We start from the raw sequence: 25,053 nt of genomic DNA, 5'->3' as shown, positions 1-25,053 counted from the left end.
CATTTGAGAAATAATAATAACATAGTAATGTTAAAAAAAAATTGTTAAGAAATTAATACTTTCATTTAGAAAGGATGCATTGGATTGATGAAAAAGCATTTCATAAATGTTTCTAAATGTTTTATATTTAAGCTGCTTTTTTTGTTTTTTAAAAATTTATTTATTTCGCATTTTTTGATTTTATTTTGATAGGACATCTGTTAGACAGGAACTAGAGTGAAAGAGGGAGGGATTGAGCCGCCCACAAAACTATTTGCATGTTTCTTTCTATTCAAATAATTCTGAAAAAAAGGCATCACGGTTTCAACAAAAAGCATCAACACAACTGTTTAACATTGATTATAATAATCTTTTACACCAAATTGGCAAATTAGACTGATTTCTGAAATATCATGAGACACTGAAGACTGGAGTAACTGCTGCTAAAAACAGGAATATTATATTAAATTGTAATGCTGTATTTTCGTCAAATAAATGCACCCTTGGTGAGCAAAAGAAACTTCTTCCAAAAATATTTAATAAAATTTTAATAACCCCAAACTTTAAAACGTCACTGTAAATTAATTTAATAAATTACAATATCATATAAACGATACATTGAATAAACATTGAATAAACATTGAATAAACTGATAGAACATTATGATTACATAATATGAAAAAGTTGAAATATATGAAATAACCAAAAATGTTAGGCCTATGTTTTAAAATTTGATATTAAAAACCATACCTTTCAAACGTGTACTCGCTCTCTGCCCTGAAGAAGTAAACATGGGACTTGAACTGCAGCTTGAAGACGTATTCCTTATGGATGCTATCCGATTCCCCCGGGGTACTGACTGTGTAACCTAGCAACGGCAGACTGGCCAAGGGGAAGTCATCCTGTGAATAAAAAAAAGAAATAAAATAAGAAAGAATCCGTTATAAATTATCCAGACCTTTAGACCTCCAACAGGAAGTGTAATCTTTCAGAATGAGCATCAAATACATCAAACAGTGGCTGTTACCTGGTGTGTCTTATAGAAGAACAGGCAAAAGTTGGTGAAGACCACCCAGAGTTTCTGCCAGCCATTGCTGTTCTTGAACTTCCTTAGGAGGTAACCAGACAGCTGGTTCTGTAATGAAGGGTAACGGGACATTTTAAAATTCAACTGCTATGACACAGCAAGAACCCCTCATTCACAAAAGACCATTAGTGCTGCATTAGAGTTTAATTAAATATACGGCTGAGCAAAACACAGAAAGAATGAGCTGAAGAAGAGGTACCAGCTCCAGAAAAGTCTTAATTACAGCGGAGGAGCTTAAACTCTAGTGTCTAAAAGTGGGTCAATTCATTTGCAATGGAAAAAACTTTTAATTTCAAAAAGAGTCATTATATATATTATATATACATAATATTTTTTTTAATACAGTCATGACAAAATAGCTCATAAATAGTCAAATGATCTTATTTTGAAGTACTCATTGAGTCTTGAGGATTGTGTTTTTTTCCCACAATTTGGTTGCACAACATGAAAAGACATTGGTTAAAAAAAGATAAAGAATAAACGTTATTAAGGATAAAATTTAATTAATTTTGATTTATTTAATTATAATCTTTTTTTTTGTTTGTTTGGGGTTTTTTTAAGCTCTGATGTATCATCAATTTAATGCTTTGTGAAGGTCTTCAAATCTCCTCAGTGGTACCTGGTTCATGCGCAGATAGTCATTGAGAGAAAGATTCTGGTTTCGGTACCAGCACACATGAGTGATGGTGTTGGGTCTCTGGCCCTGACCGAGCAGGTACCGAGGGGGAAGCTCTGGAGACACGGCTGGAGAACTGAATACTGAGAGCAGGCAGGCAAACCACAGGTACAGGAAAAGACGTGAACAGGGAAGAGGACAGATAATGTGCGGCACGGAAAGCCACGAAGACAAAAGAGAAGAACAACAGAAGACACAGAGAGTGTTAGAAAGTTAGCTTTCGCTCTCTAAGTGAGGACAGAAAGACAGATAAAAAAAATGATTTAGCATACACGAAAATGTTAATTAATTCATTCAGTTTCAAAAGGTAGTTACTGATAGACGAATAAAGAAGAAAAAAAATGTTACAGACATAAAAACACGGAAGGGGGAGGAGGGTGGAGAAGTTACTGGATGTGGCGTAACTGGAAAATATGAGGGTGAAGAAAAAGAAGACAGTAAGAAAAAAAAGATCCAAAGCGTCTTTGCCCCTCATTCACAAGCTTCAGATGCAGTCCAGACCTCAACAGCCAGCCTCAGAGACGTGTGTGTGTGTGTGAGTGTGTGTGAGAGTGTGTGTGAGTGTGTGTGAGAGTGTGTGTGAGTGTGTGTGTGAGCGAGTGAGTGTGTGTGTGTGTGTGTGTGTGTGTGTGTGAGTGTGTGAGAGTGTGTGTGTGAGAGTGTGTGTGAGTGAGTGTGTGTGTGAGTGTGAGTGTGAGTGTGTGTGTGAGTGTGTGTGTGTGTGTGTGAGTGTGAGTGTGTACAACTCAAACCGAGTGAATGTCACAAAACCTCTTTCCCAATTTTCAACTAGTATTTAAATGAATTATTACACATTTAAATTATTATTTAAACCATGATTTTTTTGCATTACAGTACTGACACTATATGAAAATGTTTATGGCGGACATGAAAATAATAACAATAGTAATAATATAAATTGTACATTGATCATACATTTTAGAAAAATAAACTATTTATTTTATAAACTAAGTTTTTATTCGCTAATTCAGTGTTATACTGTAAAACGTGCAAAGAAAGAAATAGTATTTTTGTCCAAAATATGACCCGCACATTTCTTTAGGAAACCGACCCAAACGCATCCTATAGTCACGTTCCTTCATTTGTAGCTGCAGCTGTAGTCAAGACCTTCACAACCAGGCTCCATTAAGACTGTAAATGATGTGTGTGTGTGTGTGTGTGTGTGTGTGTGTGTGTGTGTGCTCGCACACGTGTGTAAATGCTACCTCCACGGCTAGGCTGTGGTCAGACATAGAGACGCTGGTGTTGCGGTGCCAGCACACATGCATGGTGGTGTTGGCCCTGTGGTGGCTCTGCTTGTCCAGAGAGCAGCGGGAAGAGTTCATGTCATCCTCTGACTCCTGCTCCAGAGACACTTCATCGGATGATCCTTACGATTGTGTGGAGGGAGAGGAAGACGGGAAGAGAGAGAGAGAGAGAGAGAGAGAGAGAGAGGAGGAGCAATAGGAAGGGATGGGGTTTACATCTACTTCAGGATCAGTGATAAGGAGGCTAAGGGACAAAAACACATCACTTCCTGCACAGCGGACGAATTCGTTGTAAGCAGGCTTGAGGTACTTACTGTTGGAGCGATCACACAGGCTTGGGTCCAACAGGAGATCGGATTTCTCCTGACATTTTTTTGACATGTCAATAGCCATGTTCAGATCTTCAATCCATTTGTTCATCTCTACTTTGGAGCTGCGGAGGAGAAAGAGGCTCTTACTGAAAGACGATGAAGTCAAATATTAAAGGAATAGTTCTCTGAGCATGTCGGTTCACCCTTAAGTCCTTTTTTTCTTTCTTCTCTTGAACATATAAAATGTTATGAAGATTGTGGTAACAGTTAATAGCGAACTTTTGATATCCATGGGGTGGAAAAAAATAACTTGACAAAATTATTATGTTTAGGTCCCTAAACTAAAAACTAACTATCCCTTTAAAGTAAATGTTTCTTTGCATAAAAGAATAGATATAATATATTAGATAAGGTTAATGAAAGTAACACTAATAACACAAATATATGGTAAAAAAATCTCTTATTATTTTCTCATTTACGCAATTTAAATTTGATGTAATTTATTCTTGTGACGTCAAAGCAGAATGTGGAATTTTACTTCAGTCTTCAGTGTCACATGATATTTCAGAAATGGTTTTAATATGCTGATTTGATGATCAAGTAATATTTTTTGCTATTATCAGTTGCTGTGCTGCTTAAAAGGAGCTGTATGTAAGTTTTTTAATAACTAAAGCATAAAATACCATAATATGTTTGCAGATGTTTAAGAAATAAGCTAAGTTAAAATACTTGTTGATCTCAAAAACAATGCTACAATCAGTTATTCTCCTTTGAAAATGTGCATGTTTTCGGCCCCCCAGGTTGGTATATGGTGTATTTGGTGAAAACACAGCAACCTGCGAGGTCAAGTCTGAGGGCTGGGGGACAGATGAAATACACCCTTTCCATTATGAATTGATTATTTTAATCAATAAATACATATATTTACATTTATGTTTGATTCATTTATTGAATCCGTGCTGAATCAAAGAATAAAAAAAGATTAAACCTTAAAGATTCAATGCTTTTTATTGGCACAACATTCAATAAAAGTGTGTAATATAATTATTAATTTTACAATATATCTGTTATTACCATTTAAATCTGATCACTATTTAAACAGGCTGGCAAGGGTGGCACATTAACAAAATTGTTAATTGTTTATTTACAAAATTTACAAAACACTTTATTTTAAGGTTTCCTTATTGCACGTTACACGTTCATACTAATATAAAAATATATATTATGCATAATTGCATGCAAGTAACCCTAAATCATCCCCTAATCCTAACCAAACAGTAAGTACATGTATAGTCGATTAATAATACTCAGTACCTAAAATGTATAATCACACTGTAACAAGAATAGCTTAAAATGTATATTTTTTTTAACATTACTAAAATAATTTAAAATTCTACTTTCTCAACCAAATCCAACCTAAAATTCATCATGATTTCCATCCCTACTTAAATGCACTGTGAAAGCATTTTTTTTTATACGCACTCACCTAGCTGCCACCACAATGGTCCTCTGAGCAGAATATATGGTGAAACAGTGAGGAACAGACCACTCGTTCTCACTCTCCTCCACCTGCAAAACATATATAACGTGACTGATCCCAAAGTGTCAAATAATCTACTTAGTGTCAACATCCTAAGTACTAGGAATCCTCATTTCTACTGATGCTGGGGAGGGACAGCAGAAGGAGCCGTGAGGGAAAGGCAAAGGTTGTAGGCAGACTTTCGAGGAGTTGTTTGGGAGTGGAGGACTTTGGGATTTTCCTCATACTCACCGGAGCGTCCAACACAATGAGCTGCAGGCAGGAGCGAAGGAGCGAAGCACAGACAAGTCCATTGGAAAGGTATGTACTATAAATGTGTTTCTCATTTGTTAATATAGACCACCTTTCAAAAGTTCGGGGTTTGGGTGCATTTTTAAATGAAACCTCAGCACACATGTAAATAACAATATTGCATTATAATATTATAATTATTATAGCTGTCTGTCTGTTTTAGGCTGACAAAAAACCCCAGACCTCACTTCTTCTACTTCAAACACCAGTTCTTAACAGTTATAAATGGCTCTTGTAAGCGTATCTTCGAACATGCATCTTGTGTGAATTGTTGGCCGGGACAGCTTGTACATTCAAAGTTTTGGCTAACGGCAGATACTACATTAAGGCCTGAAAGATCACCGCTTCACGAAAACAAGGCTGAGAGACAGTGCAGACGTTTAAAGTAAAATGGCAGTGTAAATGTCATTCATCACAGCCTGCCTGCGTATTTTCATCTGAGAGTTCCCCGGCAAGACACATTAATTCTAACTTCCCTTAAAAACTGCGTGCTACAGAGAAAGCCCTGTGCTCGTGTTTAAAGATGGACAAATTTCAGCATAGCGCTTGTGCAGACTGTTTGGACAGAGTCATTTGTTAAAGGGCCTATTAAGGCAAACTGGTTGACATGAGAGAGGAGACATTCATTTAAAGATTTAAAACGGTAAAAGTTAAGTTGAAGTGTGTACACTTCTTTTGGTGGGTAAAAAAATAAGGGTTAATGTTAAAAACAACTGCCATCTACTGGTGTAATAAAGGAAACAAAGAAAGAATCGGGGAACATATCAGAGTCTTTTTCCTGAATAAAATCATAAGATTCTAGTCAGTGATTCATCAGAATCGAAGCACATACTGTATCCAAATATGCTTAATACTTTACTATCCCATAAGGCCACAGGAGAGGAGTTGTGCATGACAGGTGAGCGAAAACATGGGTGGCCCAAAAAGCATTGAAAATGAAGTAAAACCAAACTGCATTCGTATTACACTCACTTTTTATAGAAAAAGCTCTTTATCAAATGAAGTACAAACGAAGGCAAAACAATAGGATGTCAGGTAATGCAAGATATATCAAGTTCTTCCGTGGAGTTGATTTGTATTTGGAGCTGACCTCTGATTCCCAGAACCACCAAATCAAAGAATCAATTGCTTTTGGCATCGACTCCCAGTCATTAATTGAATTGAACATATAACACGTATTTAATTCCAACCTCTATACATCTGATTTCATGATTCGTTAATGCTTTTCTGGTTTTAGACTAAATAAAATATAGAACAATTTCTCCGACATGTGATAGATGAAAAGCAACAGAGGGCTCCCTATCGCATCTGTTTTGGATTTGTCCTAACCTGTTTGATGTAGCATTTTAGACTTTTTTCAAAGTTTTACATGTGACAATGTTCATCATACTATTTGTAACACCACAGAATGCTTACTATTTCACATACCACAGCAGTACTTCAATATGCTTTTCGCTAGCATTCCATTTTAAAAATAATTCCTGGGAATACTCACAATCATCCCATGCAGGGGAAGCTGTCCATGAACTTTAAACTGATTGGTAGCGGTTACCCCTTTGCTTGTGTACAGCAGCATGTCTGAAAACTTAAATGGAAAAGGTTTTGGTCAACATAGACAGAATTTAAAGTCTTTAAAAAAAAAAAAGAAAAAAAAATTTCAGTCTTACAAGAAAAAACATCCTCTGCTGCAGACCCTTCTTCGTGAGCTTGTAGAGACAACCTTCCCTGATAAATTCCTGGAGAAGGAGCAGGAAAAAAATGAACCAGATAGCAGACTATCAATTGTACTTTGACATGTTTGTCCCACAACACTTAATGACTTTAATTATAAAGCAGCAAATTTTAATTCCATTTTCACTGTTTCTCTGAACTCCTCATTTTGTAAGATGCTCATATGTAAGGCTGAATCAATGACGTCTATTGTCCTGCTTCCAAGCTCTAACCACTACATTACTATCATCCTGCCAGCAGTGCACCACAAAGCTTTAGGCAGAGAAATGAGACTAAGACTGCCATGACAATGAGCGTTTGTATTGAGGTTAAACAACTTTCCCAGTGAAGAACGGTTCTGTTATTTTGGCCATTATAACCCCCTTTTAAATACATTTCTTGGGTATTAATAACTTTCTCGATAATTCATTTATTCAGAGTTAGGTGATCCTGTAGCTCATAGTTCTTTTATCTTATAGATTTATGCCACATAAAATACGTAAATCTAGCAATGCATAGTTACATTTTATACTAACTGTTAAAATACCATGACCATAGTACAATTTCCTCCTAACTACGTAACCGACATCCCCCCGTAGAATGTGATACTCTGGATGCCAGTTCATCTACCCACTTTTATGAAGCAAAATAAAAACTCACTCTTCCCGGAGCCGTAAGGTTCTCAATGCCAATCAGATCCCTCTGAAGTTCTGTCAGCTTCTGAAAGTTCTCCAGTCGAATCAGACTGCTCTGCAGCTGAGTTGCAATCCCTGCAACTTCTTTCAGTGCCTCTGCAAAAATTTCATGAGTAAGTTTATCATCATGCTAAGATCTTAAAGACACTACTACTACTACTACTACAAGCGGTCTCACCTTGGCAGTCCTCGTAGTCTCTGTGCTGGGGGGCGTAATGCTTACACAGACGCTCCAGGATGAGTTTGTAGTGCATGAGTCTCTGGATGGGCTTCAGCAGGAAGGTGTTGAGGGGCAGGTAGCACACCTTCTGCAGCTCAAACTCTTTATACACAGTCTCCAACTTCTTCACGCGCTTCGTAGCTTTCTCAAGCTCTGTTAACACCTCATCATGCTTCTGCAGATAGCCTGTGAACTCCTGAGATTATGAAGGCAACAACCCCGTCACATAAATTATGGATGATCGGACTACATGCACCAAAAAGAAAAGTCATTCTTGCTTGTGGAACTGAACTATAACCTCACCTTGAGAGCGCACATGTTGTGCAGCATAACATCTCCAATTCGTTGGTAATCTCCTTTTACGTGAGCGTTAGAGCGCCCCTCCCTGTGAACGTGAGGAAATGATCAGTGGTTGAGACATTATAGGATTACCGTAATGAGTCCTTCGAGGCAAAAATCATAGTAAATGGTTTAAAATGAAATGTGAAAATATCAATCACACAATAGAAGGCGTGTAATAGATTGTATACAACAGATTTCTCATGGTTTAGAAGACTTAGAAAATTTAGGTCATATTCCAACGAGATGCAGTTCGATAAAGGAAAGAAGTTGTACCAGAGAGCCAGCCTTTGGTCAATCTCTTTGAGGAAGCCTCTGTGGAACTCATAGATGGGGTCGATGTTAGAGAACAGGAGGGTCATGAGACCCTCAGGCATTGCGTTTTCTTTAATCACTGCACTGCGGAACCACTGAGGACACACAAACACACATCAATGTGATTAGACACAGTTCAAAGGCAAAAGATAATCTACATTAAACACATCAAAAGATCGTACGCGCAGCTAATTGACAGCATACAGGATACATTGTACAGACAAGCCTCACACGCTAAACTTGTTACACTCATGAGTCATGAGCACAGACAGCTCTGCTCACCACTGTGATGACCTCCAGATCCTTCAGGTAAGTCCTCTCTGTAGTCAGAATCTCTTTAGCAATGAAGTAGGCTTTGTCGGTGGGATATCTCTGAAAAGAAAAGAGATTTTATTACAGTGTACAATAAAACACTGTGCAACCTCAAACACAAAACCTAAAGTTGAACTGAAATAGCCTATTTTTGAACTTGGAGAAACTTAGAGAACCTTCATAACACAGAAAATAGAGCCAAGAACGTAAAGTAGATCTTAACACCCATTTTGGTTAACATTGAAACGAATTTTACCTCAAACACAGAAACTAAAAACTTTACATTAAATTTACAAATTTAACAAAACATTGAATGTGAGGTATTTCAGGTTAAATGCGCACTAAAACAGAGTTTAAAAAGCTTCTTAAACGATCATTTGCCGTAACCTACAATCTAGCAAGTCCAATCAAAGACCACGCAAGCCAAATGGTTAACTTCTTAATCGAATGCAAGGATGCCCCTGAGCCGGGCTTCAACTGTAAACTTTTTGAACTCTTATTCAGGCCTGGGCAGGACGGCATGCGATCAGTGTACCTTCCTCCTGCCCTCTTCGTCTTCCTCTAGTCTGGCACTGCCCACCTCGTTCAAGATGGGGCTCTGCAAGGGCGAAGGTGCCTGGCCTGGAAGACTGAGTGTGGACATCTGGAAAGAGGGCGACAGACACAGAGGACCCTTGGTGTTGAAGGGAGAGAGCTGTGGGCTGTCCGTGGCAGAGTCTAGGGAATGGGTAAATACAAAACAAAAAAACACACAGGAAAACTCGAGTTAACACTGTTTAGACCATAATAATAATATAATAATAATAATAATAATATAAAAGTAAATAAATTCGATTTTTAATAAAGTTAAGGTGTTTATGAAATGTTTAATTTTTATTAAAATATAGAGGTGAATGAAATGTGTGAGCTTATTAAAATATTGCAATTTAAACACTAATACTACTGCAACTACTAATAATAAAATATAAAAATATAATCTCAGTAACCTAACAACTATCAAGAATGACCTCTCAATAATATATATATATATAAACGTGCACACACACACTCTCTATCAGGAGAAATCACGAGTCTGTTCTCATTCATTCTGAAGCTGTTGTTTGCAGAGCAATAAAACAGCAATAAGAGGGGGCAACAGCATTAAAACAAGAGAAAGGTAACAGCACGCCTACTGTATATAAAAGGGGATAAGTACAAGAAGTTGGTAATGGTTTCTTCCTCAAAGAGGAGCAGCACACGAGGGAATACAAGAATGTAGAGGCTGGGCATAAACAAGGAACTCCAGATAGAAAAAGGTGGCTTTACGACCCGGAAATAATTCCTGCAGAGGATTATCAGCGATACTGCTGGGCTGGTGAGCCGGCAGTGGTTTACAGTTTAACTGGAGTGTCCCAGCAGGGATGACATAGGAGAAGAGGGGAGGGAGAGCAGGGGTACGGGGACGGGGTTTGGCAGCCAGCCTGAACAAACACACAGGCAGCGCTCTACACTAGAACGAGGCTGTGGAATGTAGCATAAGAAGTGTATCTGAGACTCTAAAACAACAGACAGAACCCGGCTAGGTCGCGGTTAGTTTCGCATTTTGTACCTAATCCTAATGCTAGTTCATTATAGTTTTAAGCCGTAGATGAGAAATGCGTATCCATAATGTTTAAAAGAAACATTTTTAAGAAATTAAGTGTTAATTCACAACATGCATCTCAAATTATTCACAGTCTTGGTCAGAAATTATACAAAAGGTCTTCATTATCTGTGCTTTAGTAGTTTTATTGTTGTTATTTTTAACCAAAACTAAACTTGCAATTAATATAAAGCTAAAAAAAAAAAAAAAAAAAAAAAATAATAATAATTTAAATATTACTTCAATTAAAACTAAATAATATAATACAAAAAGATGATCAAATAAAAAGCAAACAAAGCTTACAAATACAATTAATTTCTAAAACAAACAATATAAAAACAAAATATTAATTCCAAATATTAATAAGTATTTTTATAGTATATTAATAATACTAAAATGACACTGCTAGACTGTTTCAGTACTTTTGTGTGCTGAAAACTTACACTGAACGTTGATTAAGCAATACAAAAATTAACAAAGGGCAACTGGACATCTGATATGGGCTCAGCATTAGCACCGTTTACAAATCCTGCTTATTTATTTCCTGATGGCTAGTACAGCATTTGCAACTATATTCACTTAAGATTTTTAGAAGCTAAAAAAGGATAAAGTTACTTGAATTAATAACAAAAGACAAGGGCAATACTTAACAGCGAGCGTGACATAAAGCGAACTCATCCTTGATTCATTAATCATTCCCTAATTTGTAACATTTAACACGTAGGTAGAAGGATTCGAAATGATGCCAGACACATTAGCTTCAACTAGTTTTAGGAGTCCTCCCATTTTCCCGTCCACCGAGTTGTTTTTCCTTGAATATTTTAGCTCAAAAGGAACGATGATAAATAGGTGGCTCAAGATGTTATTGACACTGGCACTGATCCATGCCATTGAGAACAGCTCCTTAAATATAGAACTAATCAAAATAACACCGCAAACCACAAATCCTGAAAAACCCATTAAGGTCACATCCACATTAAAAAAAAAACATTCCAGCAGTTTAAGAAAACTGTATTAGATTTTAATGAACACCATATTATAGTTGCAGTAGGTAAGATATGGACACAGGTTATCACAGGGGTTAATGTAGTTTCTGTTTTTAAAGTCATTTGCTGCACTTAAATAATTTTTAATATGGTACAAAAAAAGCCTGAAATCCCAGTTACCCAAAAGTGACTTTTTTTTTTTTATTTCAAAGGAGAAAATATGAAAAGCACACACATAAGTACACTATTTTCACATTAGTACATTAAGCAGCTTGTATTTATATAGCTCCTAAATTCAGAATTTAAAAAAGGGGGGAAAAAGTATACCGAGGAAGCACAGAGCAAAATGCGGATATAAAAAAAATAAAATAAAGGCAAATCTGGTCAGGTTCTATTTTGTCCTTAGTTCCCCAAAAGCAATACCTTATTTTTTTGTAATACTAAAATATTGTTTCTTATGCAGTATTGTGATTCATTGTTACATAACTTTGTACTATTTAAAATATGTTGATTGCTTGCATTAAAAAAAATTAAATTCGGCAAAAAACATATTTGTGTGTGCATGTAGATTGTTCTAAATACCAAAAAAGTAATATTAATTTGATATCGATGAATATTTTTCCCTACCATTACATATATTTTGCATCTTTTATAAGAAACTCTTAAAAAACAGCATTTGTGCGCCGATATTTAAAGTGTGCATGTAAACAAATCAGAACACATAACTAGCGTTGCTATCTAGAGTCAAAAATAAATGGTGAGCTTCAACACTTTCTATGGAGTGTATTTACTATTAAAAGAGGGTGTATCGGGTTTTGAAATGTCTCTGAAGCGCTAGGATGTGTTGGGCGAGCGCTAAAAATGGTTCATAGCTAGAATAATCATGATCCGTAATACAGAAAAACTCTTTAGGGACAACAGTGTGATTAAAAACAAAACAAAACACTGTCACATATCTGGCACACATTCACAAGCTGAGATACTGATGGGTTTGAGGTAAATAAAAATGGGTTGCTTGAAAACAAAGCTGCTTTGGGTTTCAAATGGACAGTGAAATCTAAACCACATCAGCTTTACAAAAATCGAATTGTTTACTACGGCTGACACGAGAGCAGACGACTAGACCAGGAACATTATGGGTTTTCATTAGTGCAGGCATCGTGACGCTGACATAAAGTAAAAATGGTTAATATTACAGTATTATTTAGTTAAAAAAAAATGTTAATTGGTCACTTTATAAAGTAGATTTGGCAACACTTAATTGTCAATACAAAGTGAAAGTCAAAGTCATTATGTCCGTGGCTCCTGTTGTGAAGGAAGCACCATTAAGTGGATGGCCAAATGGTGCCTTGCCCAGAGTTTAAGAGCGACCCAGGCCTGCCCTCGCTTGTGGGAGTAGAGAGAGGCTCCAGAAGTTTAAAACAGAGATTAAACGGGCCACGTTTCGCTTGCTCTCAAAATGACAATGAGAATGGGTTCTTACGGTTAATACTAAAATGGTTGTTTGTTTGGATTTTTGACCACAAAATAGTTCACCAAGTTTAGTTATATGTTTAGTTACCGTTATTTTTAGGAGATACTGGGAGGAGAAAGCAAAATGTAACACATTTTAATGATTAAATGGGACTGACATAGAAGTGCAAAGGACAGAAGAGCCTGAATCACACAGTGAAGTAAAGCGGAGTAATATGGCAGGATATTAAACGGGATTTCAAGGAAGAAAGAGGAGAAAGACACAAACGGCGTTGCCTGCGTCTCATCTCGAGCTCACAGAACTCAGTGTACTCATGGCACACAGACAGAGTTATTCACTCCAGACCCCAGAACAGAAACCCAAGGCATTTATGCGGTCTGGATGTCATACAAAAACACAACTGCACGGAGCTGATGTTACCTATTAAGGCTCTGTGTAACATTTCGCATCATTAGGAGCGTCACTTATATAATCCATAAAGTGAGGCATTAACAGGCAATTAAAGATCAAGTTAAACCTTGGAAAGACACCCAAAAGGTAGTAAGCACAGACAAAAGAAGTGTTCTGAAAGCAACCCTGCAGTACTTGTAGGATGAACCGCCGCAAGAACGCAGTGCATACGCAAAAGTGACAAAGAAAAGAAAATACTTCAACAAATTATAACACCTGAATCACTTTGAAAAAGCTATTTGATGTAAGGCAGAAAAAAGGCACAACCAAACAGCCTAGTTCCTAAACTTAAAGTAAGAAATGTTCACTACATTCATTGAAATGTGCCAAAACTGTCCGTACTGTTTAGCTTTTTTCGAACCGTAGCGGTTTTTGGGGACAACTGACTATGACTCCGGTGTCTTTAGGTCCACATGCATGTAGTGTGCATGAGGTTAGGATTCAGGCTCTGGATTACATTCACTTTCTTAGCAGTGGTACTGACAACATTTAACAATACTCAACCACTTACATTCTTTAAATGGAAAGTAAAAAGCTACGCTACTGTTCAAAATTTTGGGGTCAGTAAATAAGAAAAAAATAATAATATCTTTATTTTACAAAGACATTCACTTGATGAAAAGTTACAGTGAAGACATGTATGTTACATAAGACATCTGTTTCTTTTGAACGTTCATAGAATCCTGACGAAATCTGATTACACTTTAGAAAATATCAAGTAACAAAACTGTTTGCAACATCGACAACAAGAAATGTTTCTTGAGCACTACATTATATTATAAATAATATACTATGTATTAAAATAGAATTATTTATTTTACATTATAATAATGCCACATTTGACCTGTATCTACCGTTTAAGATCAAATAAATTCAGCCTTTGTAAGCATAACAGACTTTTATCAAAAGCAATGAAAATAAAATCTTACTGACCCCAATCTTTTAAACTTTAACGTCTCACTTTAGTCTTTATTTTTCTGTGCAGGCCATGGGTTAATGGCATACAAACAAACAAACAAAAAAAAGATGATTCGTAGGATTAACACTGCAAAGCAACATGCACAGACATGTCTTAAGACATACGTTTTTAAGATTCAAAATACAAAATCTGCAAATGGCTCAAATTCAAAGCCAGATAAGTGTTTCTGCCATACATGCATACAACACTGACCGATCTGTGCCTGTGGCTGTCAGTGTACTGCAGCAATGCAGCCCCATCTGAATAGCCGAGATGCAATGGTAAAAAGGTAAACACCAGGGGGCAGAGTGGAGCAACTAACTCTAAAGTAACAAAAACAAAAATAACTTTGGCTCAAATTTGCTCTTAGCAGCAATGGCTGTCAGGTCCACTGCTAATTTAAATCACAGCCCTGAGTAGAGTGGTTAATTACTGGAATAGACGAGTGCAGTTATCCTGATTCAAAAGTACCTTCATACATGCATGTAAAGCTTATCTTTGTAATATTTTCTCGTGGTTCATTAAATTGCGTTTAATTGAGACAATTCAGATCAGTTGTTGAACGAATATTTACTAACGAAGATCAATGTTGAACTCTGGGACTCCATGACATCAAAATATGTAGAGGAAAAAGAATAACATATACCTAAATTATAATAATAATAATAATAAAATGTGGTAAGCAAATCAAAACTTCACATGTTAAACTTGTAAATTAAACTTACCCTTTGTTTATAAAATGCTATAAAATAAAATAAATGCTATTCACTTTGATGAGTCTGGGGAAGTTTTTTTATCCATAAAGAACAAAAGCATACTGGATACTTAATCATTTCCTAGGATTAAATCTATATATCTATCTCTCTCTATATATAATATAATATATATAAAATGTAATGCATGCAGCCATTATCACATTTCTCATGCATGCCATGCAGCCCTAATACGGACGGTCTTTCGCTTTTCTTTTTTATGTACTTTTATATGCTTAAAGTGGTAAGTATATTAATTTTAGGTGATATGGCAATTTCATTTTCTTCTCAAAAAAAGATCACAGCGCATCTTTAGTTTGTAGCCATCCAGACTACCAAGATTAAATGTAAACGGATAATAAATGATTTAACCGTATATAATCTGAAAAATGCTAATAAATCTCACTGTCCTGCAAGAACTCACAGCACATTCATATAAAAAAAAAAAAAACAATAAAAAGAGAGAATGAATTAACACCAAAGAAAGAGACAGAGGGAAGTACACTGGAAAGGGCACATAAGAAAAAAAAAGTGGTAGATTTGAGCGCTAACAGGAGGTGCCAAAATCTTAAGTACTGATTTTATCAGGATAATTAAGGACAATTAAGTGCTTGCTCAAGTTCTACATTAAAAACCAACGGTAACTTGCCGTATAATGGGGTCACACTACATTTTAAGATGAGCGGGGCCTGGTGGAGGCTCCCCAATGCCTAGAGCCCTGAGATTTTGGCATTCCAGCAGAAAGCTGTCTAAATCTGCCCCACTCACTAGTGGATTGTTAAAGAAGAGGTTCTGGTCTGGAGGCAGACCCCCGTCTGACCCCCAGTCGGAGTCAGAGTCGGAGCTGCCGTCAGCCGAGCCCTCTGTGGCTGTGGGCGGATAGCTGAGCTGCTCCAGCTGCTCCACCAGATCGTTGAACTGCATGGCCGAACTGTCTTCTGAACGCACCGAATACGCAGGGAAGTTCACCATCGAGCTGGCCTCAGACAGATTCTCAGAACCAGGCAGGCGAAGGGAGGAGGATGAGTCGGGACCTCCGAAACCGAGCGAGAGCGAGTCGCCGACAGAACCTAACGGAAGGTTATCCAGAGAGCTACACTCGGAGCGGTTGTTGACCAGAGAACTGGTCTCGGATCGGCCGAAAGCACTTTCAGGGAATGCGTTAGCGTTATCGTTGAGGTCCTCGAGGCCGACAGCGTACGTAGCGGGCTGAGCGGAGACTCTATCGCCATATTCGAACGTCTCGGGACTCTCTTCGTCAAACCCGTAACAGTAGGCCTCCACGCCGCCGGCGTAAAACGAAATTTCGGCCGGATCGTCATCTATGTACTCTTCGCTAACATGCAGCTGATTGCAGGACATCGGGATCTGGTACGATATTTGTCGAACGCGCATCAACTCTGCCTCAAACGCTTCCGGTGTGAGGAAGCCCGTTTTCGCGGCACTGTTTACATCTCTCACCCCTACTCGCTCGCTATCCTCATTGCCATTTTGGGAGGGCCGTACACTAGAGGAACTACTCTCTACACACACAAACGAGGGGCCGCAGTCTCCTGCGGCCTGGATATGAGTGGCACCTGGGAAGGCGTAGGTGGATTGGGAGTTGGTCTTGATGGAGTCCTGCTGCATTGGGCTGGGGGCTCTGATGGACTGCTGCGTCTGCTGAAGATGTACCAGCTGGTTCGGGGTCTCCATCCGCATGGGCGAGCTGGGGGCATGCAGGGAGTGGAAGGAGGCGGTGACAGAGGAAGGAGGGACTGGAGACCTTAGACTGTCGTTAAAACACAGATTCTGAAAGGGATGGGTAAGGTAAAGAGAGTGATGGATGAAAACAGAAAGTCAGTTGTGATTGTTCTTCATGTCGGTGTTGGCTGTGTCCCTGATCTAAGACTCTACTGACCTGTTTTGGCACATCAGAAGCCAAGGACCGTGTTGACATGCGTATCTTACTGTTCCTCCTGTAAAAACAGCACAACAAAGAGGTTAACAATGGACGGTTCAGTATGCAGTATAAAACTGCTTTCGGGTGAGACTTTGAAAGAAATATTTACCTCTGGTAAGGAGTTCTTCTCAACCCGCTGTCCCTCACATACTCAACAAGCTGCTTCTGCGTCCTCCCACTGTCACATACACACAATGCTTTTTAACAAACCAAGTAAAAGCTACAATTTGTAGTAATAATATTATTTTTTTTAAATATGTGATATACAGTATATACACTACAGTTTAAGAGTTTGGGGTTGGTGAGATTTTTACTGGTTTCAGTAGTGAATATAAGATAATTTTGTGACAAACATGCAATAATTTACTGTATCAATGAAAGTTTTCTTTGACCGATTTAATTAGCAAGTCCGTTATAGTGGTTGGGCTGTATGTTTTTTTACAAGGACAGTCTAGAAAGACAAGGACAGTTCTTAGAAATACTAAGAATCAGCACTATGAAGCAGATCAGGAAACCCTACCATAACCACACCAGAACTTTTTTTTTTGGACATTTCTACTGGAAAGTCATCGGCCACATGAATATAGTCACACATGTGCACCTGTATCTGAAGGAGGATCCTCTGCTGAAGAAGATGGCTTTGGTTTTGGGCTGAGGCTGATCTAACAGACGGAAAAACGAGTGATGCTCCACACAGTTCTTCCAGAAGATCTTACACTGATCTCGACTGCCCATTAGAAATTCCAGCGTATCCTGATGAGGACCCTGTGAAACGAAAGGTTAATCAGTCACTGAGAAAAAAAACTGAACTTAAGAACTTCCATCTCAGATGAAAGGCAACAAGAGGAAGCATATGGTTTTGATTCTTAGCACTCCATGTAATTGATCCCGACAGAATAACAAACGTCACTCTGAATACATTTAAAATGTTTACACGGGGTAAGAGACGCATGGCCTCATCCAACCAAGCTCCCGAGTTTGTGCATTTTACTTCTACACTTGAATCTGTATGACCCAGGAATCCATACTGATTTCACAGCATTGTATTTCTCCAAAATGTTTTATTTTGTTGGAGGTATGTATTAACAATCTTTGTTGTCATATTAAGAGTACATTCTATTCCCTTTGAATTGAGGCAGTGTGACTACATATTTGTAAATGTACATATACATTATAATGTAAATTTGATACTCACATGAACCTCTGGGTGCAATTTAATCAAAAATCGCTTCCTCTTAAAACTCAGCTTCCGAATTTTAGACCAGTTAAATGTGTTGATTTTGGTGTGACCCTGGGGGAAAAAAAAAATCAATAATAGCAAAAACATACATGCATATATAGTTATATTTATATATATTAGGCATGGGACGATTCAAGGTATACCGTGGTTTAGAAAAGTCACTGTTTCAAAACCACAAATTTTCGGTCATATCATAAAGTAATTGATTTACAAATTTAGGTTAAAATGTACATGTATTTAAATCTTTCTTCTTTTCAGGACAGTAGTCTCTCCAGCAACAAAGGACCATCCACATCATAAGATTCAGGAGAGCCCACAATTCAGCAAACATTTGAGAAATAAATCACTTACGCACGCACATCGAAGCATGCTAATTTATTCACTATTATTTATTTAATCTTTTTCAACTTGGCATGTTTACTCTGTCACAATCTTCTATATCTTTATTAAAATAAAATATACTGTGTTCAGTGGGAATATAATGTGTTTTTTACCCAGACATTTAAAAACATATTTTAGAGCTGTAATTGTAATACCTTAAAACAGTGACATTTTTATATAGGGTTATCATACCAGAAATATAAAAGCGGAATTTTATATGAACGTACTGCAACAATACATTAAAATGAAGTAATATTTTGACTAAAATAGAAAACACTATGAAAACGTATTATCTTCAGCAAGACAGTAAAGTTTTGCTTGTACCTGAAAGACCTGCAGGCCCATGTGTGCGACAGCCAGGTTGATCTTGGTGCCTTCTCGGTCAGCGGCAGGATGAAAGCGAACCCCATACATCTCCAGTTTACGAGCGATCTCCAGAACCTGGAAATCTGATTCTGCTGGGGTCTGCCCACTACAGGCGAGGAAGCAGAGACAAATGTAGAAAATATTTAACAATGAAACATGGCACCACAGCAAAAGGAATCCAAGTGGTAAAGCATATTTTGTAGCCTAGAATAACATTTTATAGTAGAGGTTTGCAACTTTTACATAACCCCGCAATTTAAAATACAAACATCTTCTGTACTTAATAGCGTCATTAAAACGTTTGCCATGCATTTATCCAATGTAATGCATTTCATAGCGCACACGCTATACGCACACACAAAACTAATTTAAATTAATAACCATTCATATTTTTGTATTGGCAGTGATGTTAATCCTAGGCTTTTTAAATTCTGTATTATTCTGTCACACTTCACATTAGCAGTTCATTATTTAACACTGCTTCATAAATCAGTTAAACTCCTAATGAAAATTTATTCTAAGCATCTATTAATTGTAATAACACATTGTTACAATTCAAGTAATTATAAACTGTGTATTATAAACACCTTTTTTTTATTTAAAATGTTCATATATTTTTGTTACAAGAAAAAAAAAGGTATTAAACCTGTATTATGACAACCATTTTTTGCACCTAAATTTCAAAATTGTGATAAAATCATATACCCTGATAAAAGCATTAGCGATAAAAAAATATATATATATTTTTGTAATTAAATTAAGTGAAATTGATACCGGCATATGCCTATACCTCACTACTTCATATATTCTATTCAGTTCAGTTCAAGCTTTCACAATACATTGTCTTCAGCTTTGCAGAAAAACTGCTTATACGTGCATACATAACTTTACGTAGGATATAGGTTCTAATCATTTCAAGTAGTTTCTACGTAAAGCGTGGGGGCTGGGCAAGCATATAATGTCGAGCAGCGTTCTGGCTAATCGTGGGCAAATGCTAGAGCAGTGCCAGATCATCAGTGCACTCTAATTTTGCTCATCCTTTAAGCTGTGCAATCTGCTTAAGCCCCTCCCCTTCCCTTGTGGCCGTATGGCTAATAAAGAGCCTTGAGCCACTGGATTACAATCACAGCCTCACATAGCCGCTGACACGGACGACCTGCAATACTTCTCTCACAGCCAAAGCCTCAGATTAAACGCACCGGAACTGCACCTTTACAAAGAGCCAAAAACACAGGGCTGACACGCTTCAGATTTTACAAAAACTGACAACGCTGGTTTTGTAAGGCTTTTTTTTTTTTTTTTTTTTTTTTTACATTTTGTGACACTCTTGCTCTTAGATATGGCAGATACATCTTATTCGGTGTCAATTAGATTTTTAAGCTCGTTTTGTCTCCTGCGGGCAAAAAAACTAAAATATTCTAAAACTCATTGCTTTCAAATGTCGTAACACACATTTAATTATCGTTCATATCTGTACCACAGACAGCGTGGAACAAGTTATGTCGAACACTTAATGCAATAACATGGGCATCAAATGCATCACAAATGTTGAGGATTCGGCTAAAAAAATACTTTACGTCATTATTTATTTACTCCATTCGGAGCTTGAAGAAAGATCATCTGTCCCATATTATCATATTATGTCTAATAGTGTCTGCAAGCTCTTAAAACAACATCTTTCCAAAGTTCAAGCAGAGAGAGAGAGAGACTGCAGTCCACCTTTAACTGCCTCTAAATCCCATAAACTACCACACACAACAAAATCACTTACACACTATCAGATCTCTTCTCACCAAATAAACTCAGCACCAAATGGAAACAGACTGTCATTCAAGATTACCAGGGGAGTCTGTATTCAAAGTTCAGTGAGACGTTCAGCTTGGAAAAACAGCCCTCTCATACCACGCAAATGCTTCCAACTAAACTGGACATGAAAAAGATAAACCTACTTTTGTGCCATAAATTCCCTGTACTGATTCCCGGTGGTCAGCACAGTGAAATTTACAAATGCGAAGCTTGACAGGCTGAGATAAATTAAAGAGAACAATGCACAAGCCTAGACCATCGGGCCAAAACAATAAATGTCTTACATGTGTCTGCGGTGGAGCTCCATGATCTTTTCTTGCACACGTTCCTGATATGGCAGCAGTTTAGTAATCTTCAGAAACTCCCTGTCTGCTATGTCGTCGTAGTCACCGATCTCGGCTGTGTGGGGAAAAGAGAAAGGTAAAGGGTCTAAAAGACAAAAAAAGAGTCAAGAAAAAACTAAAAAAAGTTTATGCTGGTTTCAGATGGTATTTAAAAACTTTATGTGGTAAAAAAAAAAAAGTAACAAATTGAAGAAAAATATGTTTTAATGCATTTTTTGGAATATATGTAATGTGACCATTCTGTGATGCATTTCTATCATCTCTATTTTTTTTTATGCTGGTCACACTTACACACATTTTATATTTATAAGCAATAAATTATCATAGTAGAATGGTTAGACACTAAAGACTGGAGCAATGGCTGATGAAAATTTTACTTACAGGAATAAATGAAAGGAATTATTATTTTTTAAATGTGTCCTGGCTCTTCCAAGCTTGGTAACGGTGGTGGTTTGCAGCCATTATTTTGAAGCTCCGTAAAACGGAATATATCCGCAAGTGCTGCAACGTAAAACTATCCTATACGTCTCCGGGGGGGTTATCACATGTCTTTTGAAACAGATCCATGAGTTTTCAGAATAAAAATATTTCTAGTTTTAAAAGCTCAAGACTGTGTTCGTCCGAAAGAAGAAAGTCATATACACCCAGGACGGTTTATGGATAAGCAAAACATGGGGTAATTTTCATTTTTGGGTGAACTATTATTTTAAATAAAATAAAAATAGAATTTTTTTTATTTTAAACTGAACAATTATTTCTTAATATATAGTAATTACTGATCAAACAGCGTAGCTTAAGCAAGCATAAGAAACTTCAAGAACACTTTGAGCAGTAGCACAAATATGTTATTCTGGGAGTTGCACCAGCAGATATTTCATTGCCTTAAAAAAACCCCATAACAATACCCAAACATATCTGATATTTCAAGAGACCTACTGATCATTTTTTTGGTCCGAAATCAATATTTCAGCAAATACATACAATGCTGATGTTGTTAACATTAACTATATTGGAATAAAGAACAAAAATAATAATTTCATGGTTTGATGTGACATGAGATAACCGATCGTTACACTGAAATAACCACTGGTTTGTTGTAATGCTGGGTCACAGAGCATGACGATATCAGGTGAAAATTCTTATTTGGGTCATTTGTTCCAAGACATAGGCTAGAGTCTGTGACTGACAGCCACACATACCGCTCCAGAAGTTAGATTCATCCACATAGACGCGTGTGCTGGTGCACAACCCGAGTAATAAAGATAATTGCGCAAATAGCTGCAATTGCAGGTTTTCAAACAGATGATGACAAAGAAGCAAGACTTATGGACTGCAGCTTTAAAATTAAATACTAAAGCCAATCTGGTTGTGGATTGTGCCACTTTATGACATACTGTAATAGTTTGGCTAAACACCGCCTTCGCAGGTGATGATCAACGTCTGATTCTACATCGCTGCCTTTTTAGCCCCGTCTACAGATTCACACATGCATTGGAAATAATGAGAGAGGCAGAAACTAAACGATAAAGATCGCTCAGAAGACAACAAGACCCTGTGCAGTGTTGTGGAAAAACACAATCTTTGCATTATCTGCCTTCGGATCTCAAAGTAAGAAAAGAGTGGGAGAACTTACCCATCAGTAAGAACTAGGTCCTTCGCTCATTTTACTAGTGATGCACCGGCCATAAATCAGAAATGGACGTTTTTAGAAACAAAACATGCTAACTTGTGCCAAATCTGAAATGCTTCTTTTTGTAAAGAAGAACTGAAATGCACTTTTAAAAAGACAGAATTAAATGTCAATTCTGTACTGGATTATTTTCATTTTACCTTAAAATTACATTGACTAAGTTTGATTTAAAAAGCACCTGCTGTGGCATCTTCGTTTAACTCGTTGCACTAAATATTATTTTATCATTTAAACATTTTGGAATAACTTATAGCATATTTTGGTTTTATTTATTTTCACCAATAAAGACCTTTTTCTTTACACCAAATTTTAAAAAACTGAAACAAATGCTGATTAGTTGGCATCTTTGTTGGGACTGCTGAATGTGTGTTGATTCAGTTGTTTGGACCGTAACCATGCAGCTGTTGCATTTAATTTCACAGGTTTACAGTTCACGTTCTCATTTAAGAACAGTTTTACGTAGTTTTAACCCGATTTAAAAACCAAAGCGAAACGCTGATGTCAATACCATCTAAGTACTGATTGTACCGCGCAGTTGTTGTCGTTAATTTCAGATGGTTACAGTTATTGCTTTCAATAACCAAAAGCCAGTTTGTCCTGTTAAATGCCAAAAAAAACATTATTTACGTATACTTTCATTTTTGCTTGTGAAAGTGAAGAAAAAAAAACTAAACGGAAGTCTGTATCGGCATCGGGCATAAAAAAAACATAGATAAATAAATCATGATCTGGTATCACTACATTTTACCACAGATTTGTTTACAAACAAAGCACAATTTTTAGAAAAATTTAAACTAAAAGATATATATGTGCCTATATATACTATTCAAGCAATGTCGCAATACTGTGAGTAAATGTCGCAAAAACTGTGAGTAACTGTTGTCGTTATGTTGTCTCTATTGCTTTGTCTGTAATTTCAGATCACTTTATACTAAACCAATGAAGCATCAATCCGTGAAGGACGTAGGCATACAGACAGACAGAAATGTTAGCCAATCACAGCAGTAGGCGGTCTACAATCCAAAATAAGTGGATCTCAGAGAACAATATTAAAATAAATATATATATATATATATATATATATATAAAATTCATGACCTCTTTAAGGCATTTTTGAATAGATTAATAGAGGCAGGAAAAATAATCAAGCGATTTAAAACATTATGACGGACGTGAGAAAGGACTTCAGGTAGACTAACTGACTGATACATACACTGCACCAAATGAGAGGCCAGCAGGGCGGCAGTGTTTTCTGTGCAGTTCAGTCGACCGTCTATAAGATCCCTCTTGATCTGCAGTGAAAACAAGTACCTGGAGAAAAAGTACATAGTTACAAGCATCGTTCATTTTGCCAGCATATAAAACACGGTTGATGATTGAGAACATCCTACCTAGTAAACTCCTCCTGAAGCTGACCAGGATCTGGAGGAAAGAACTTCACTGACAGCCGAAAGAGTGTGTTCATCGGCCCTGTGAACAGGAAGTATAAACACACAAGTTTTAAAAGGTCCCAAGACGCTCTGATCTCTAAACACGACACAAAACATTAAGTGTACTTACGTCTCACTTGCTTCACTATGAGCTTGGTGGGCTCCAGCCAAACCTGTAGAAACAAAACAGCGCAGAGTAATAAGACTGGCATTTCAGCTTTTAACCACCTTATAAAGTCTGAGCAATAAATAATACAAATAATCTCTCACATTTTCAAACTACATCTGTTTCTGGTCTTTCAAGAAAGAGCTAAACCCGAAGAACATCTCGGTCACAGAGGCTACAGATGAGATTTTGAGATGCCGACCGCACCAAAAACATATTTCAGGAATTTTTGGAAAGCTATTATCAGCCGTTATTCAACTGCTCCGGGGTATGCACATTTTTAATTCAAACCTCTGTGCTCGCCTGTTTTGCATAGATGTGATGATCGGTTTTAATTGTGTGTGTCTGCAGGGTTTGTAGACGCCCTGCTCCTCCGAGCACATCTGGAGCTGATTGTGGCAAGAATGTACCTTTTCTCACTCCACCTCCAGCTCCTTCTACTCCGCTGACCTCTCATCTTTTTACGGAATCATCACAACAACCCCGAACACACACATTCCACACCTGATTCAACTCTTTCCAAAAAAGCTGCCTTGGCACACTCCAAAACAGATGGTCAACAGACTGTCTCCAGTATCTCAAAAGTACTTATGAATTATTATTTTTTTTTTTTTTTCATTTCACCAATAAAATAAATCTAGATGAAAAAGACACATTTTGGTGATACATAAAGTTTATACAGCACAACAACAGTTTGTCAGAAG

The 25,053-nt window shown here is 37.2% G+C and overlaps 1 protein-coding gene across 4 annotated transcripts in view; it reads right to left on the bottom strand.

Moving 5' to 3' along the window:
• farp2 (FERM, RhoGEF and pleckstrin domain protein 2) overlaps positions 1–25,053 on the bottom strand; it is a 43,916-nt gene that overhangs the window by 2,480 nt on the left and 16,383 nt on the right. Inside the window, exons 4-26 of one of the 4 annotated variants that reach the window (XM_043241856.1) lie at positions 24,314–24,356; positions 24,145–24,223; positions 23,967–24,064; positions 21,004–21,118; positions 18,872–19,019; positions 18,122–18,217; positions 17,528–17,691; positions 17,036–17,104; positions 16,885–16,942; positions 16,562–16,775; positions 9,279–9,460; positions 8,714–8,803; positions 8,393–8,526; positions 8,081–8,162; positions 7,736–7,973; positions 7,523–7,653; positions 6,820–6,888; positions 6,648–6,737; positions 4,808–4,890; positions 3,325–3,443; positions 2,969–3,132; positions 1,007–1,114; positions 730–881 (exon numbers count right to left, since the gene is read on the bottom strand). In XM_043241856.1, the coding sequence (XP_043097791.1) occupies positions 730–881; positions 1,007–1,114; positions 2,969–3,132; positions 3,325–3,443; positions 4,808–4,890; positions 6,648–6,737; positions 6,820–6,888; positions 7,523–7,653; positions 7,736–7,973; positions 8,081–8,162; positions 8,393–8,526; positions 8,714–8,803; positions 9,279–9,460; positions 16,562–16,775; positions 16,885–16,942; positions 17,036–17,104; positions 17,528–17,691; positions 18,122–18,217; positions 18,872–19,019; positions 21,004–21,118; positions 23,967–24,064; positions 24,145–24,223; positions 24,314–24,356 (2,726 nt within the window). Of the gene's footprint in view, positions 1–729; positions 882–1,006; positions 1,115–1,685; positions 1,826–2,968; positions 3,133–3,324; positions 3,444–4,807; positions 4,891–6,647; positions 6,738–6,819; positions 6,889–7,522; positions 7,654–7,735; positions 7,974–8,080; positions 8,163–8,392; positions 8,527–8,713; positions 8,804–9,278; positions 9,461–16,561; positions 16,776–16,884; positions 16,943–17,035; positions 17,105–17,527; positions 17,692–18,121; positions 18,218–18,871; positions 19,020–21,003; positions 21,119–23,966; positions 24,065–24,144; positions 24,224–24,313; positions 24,357–25,053 lie in introns of those variants that run through there. The other 3 variants (XM_043241857.1, XM_043241858.1, XM_043241859.1) reach the window with 3 other exon arrangements.

This window comes from Puntigrus tetrazona, chromosome 6, assembly GCF_018831695.1.
Source record: "Puntigrus tetrazona isolate hp1 chromosome 6, ASM1883169v1, whole genome shotgun sequence".
In the NCBI taxonomy this organism is placed as follows: Eukaryota; Metazoa; Chordata; class Actinopteri; order Cypriniformes; family Cyprinidae; genus Puntigrus; species Puntigrus tetrazona.
This window is presented reverse-complemented; position numbering and strand designations above follow the sequence as displayed.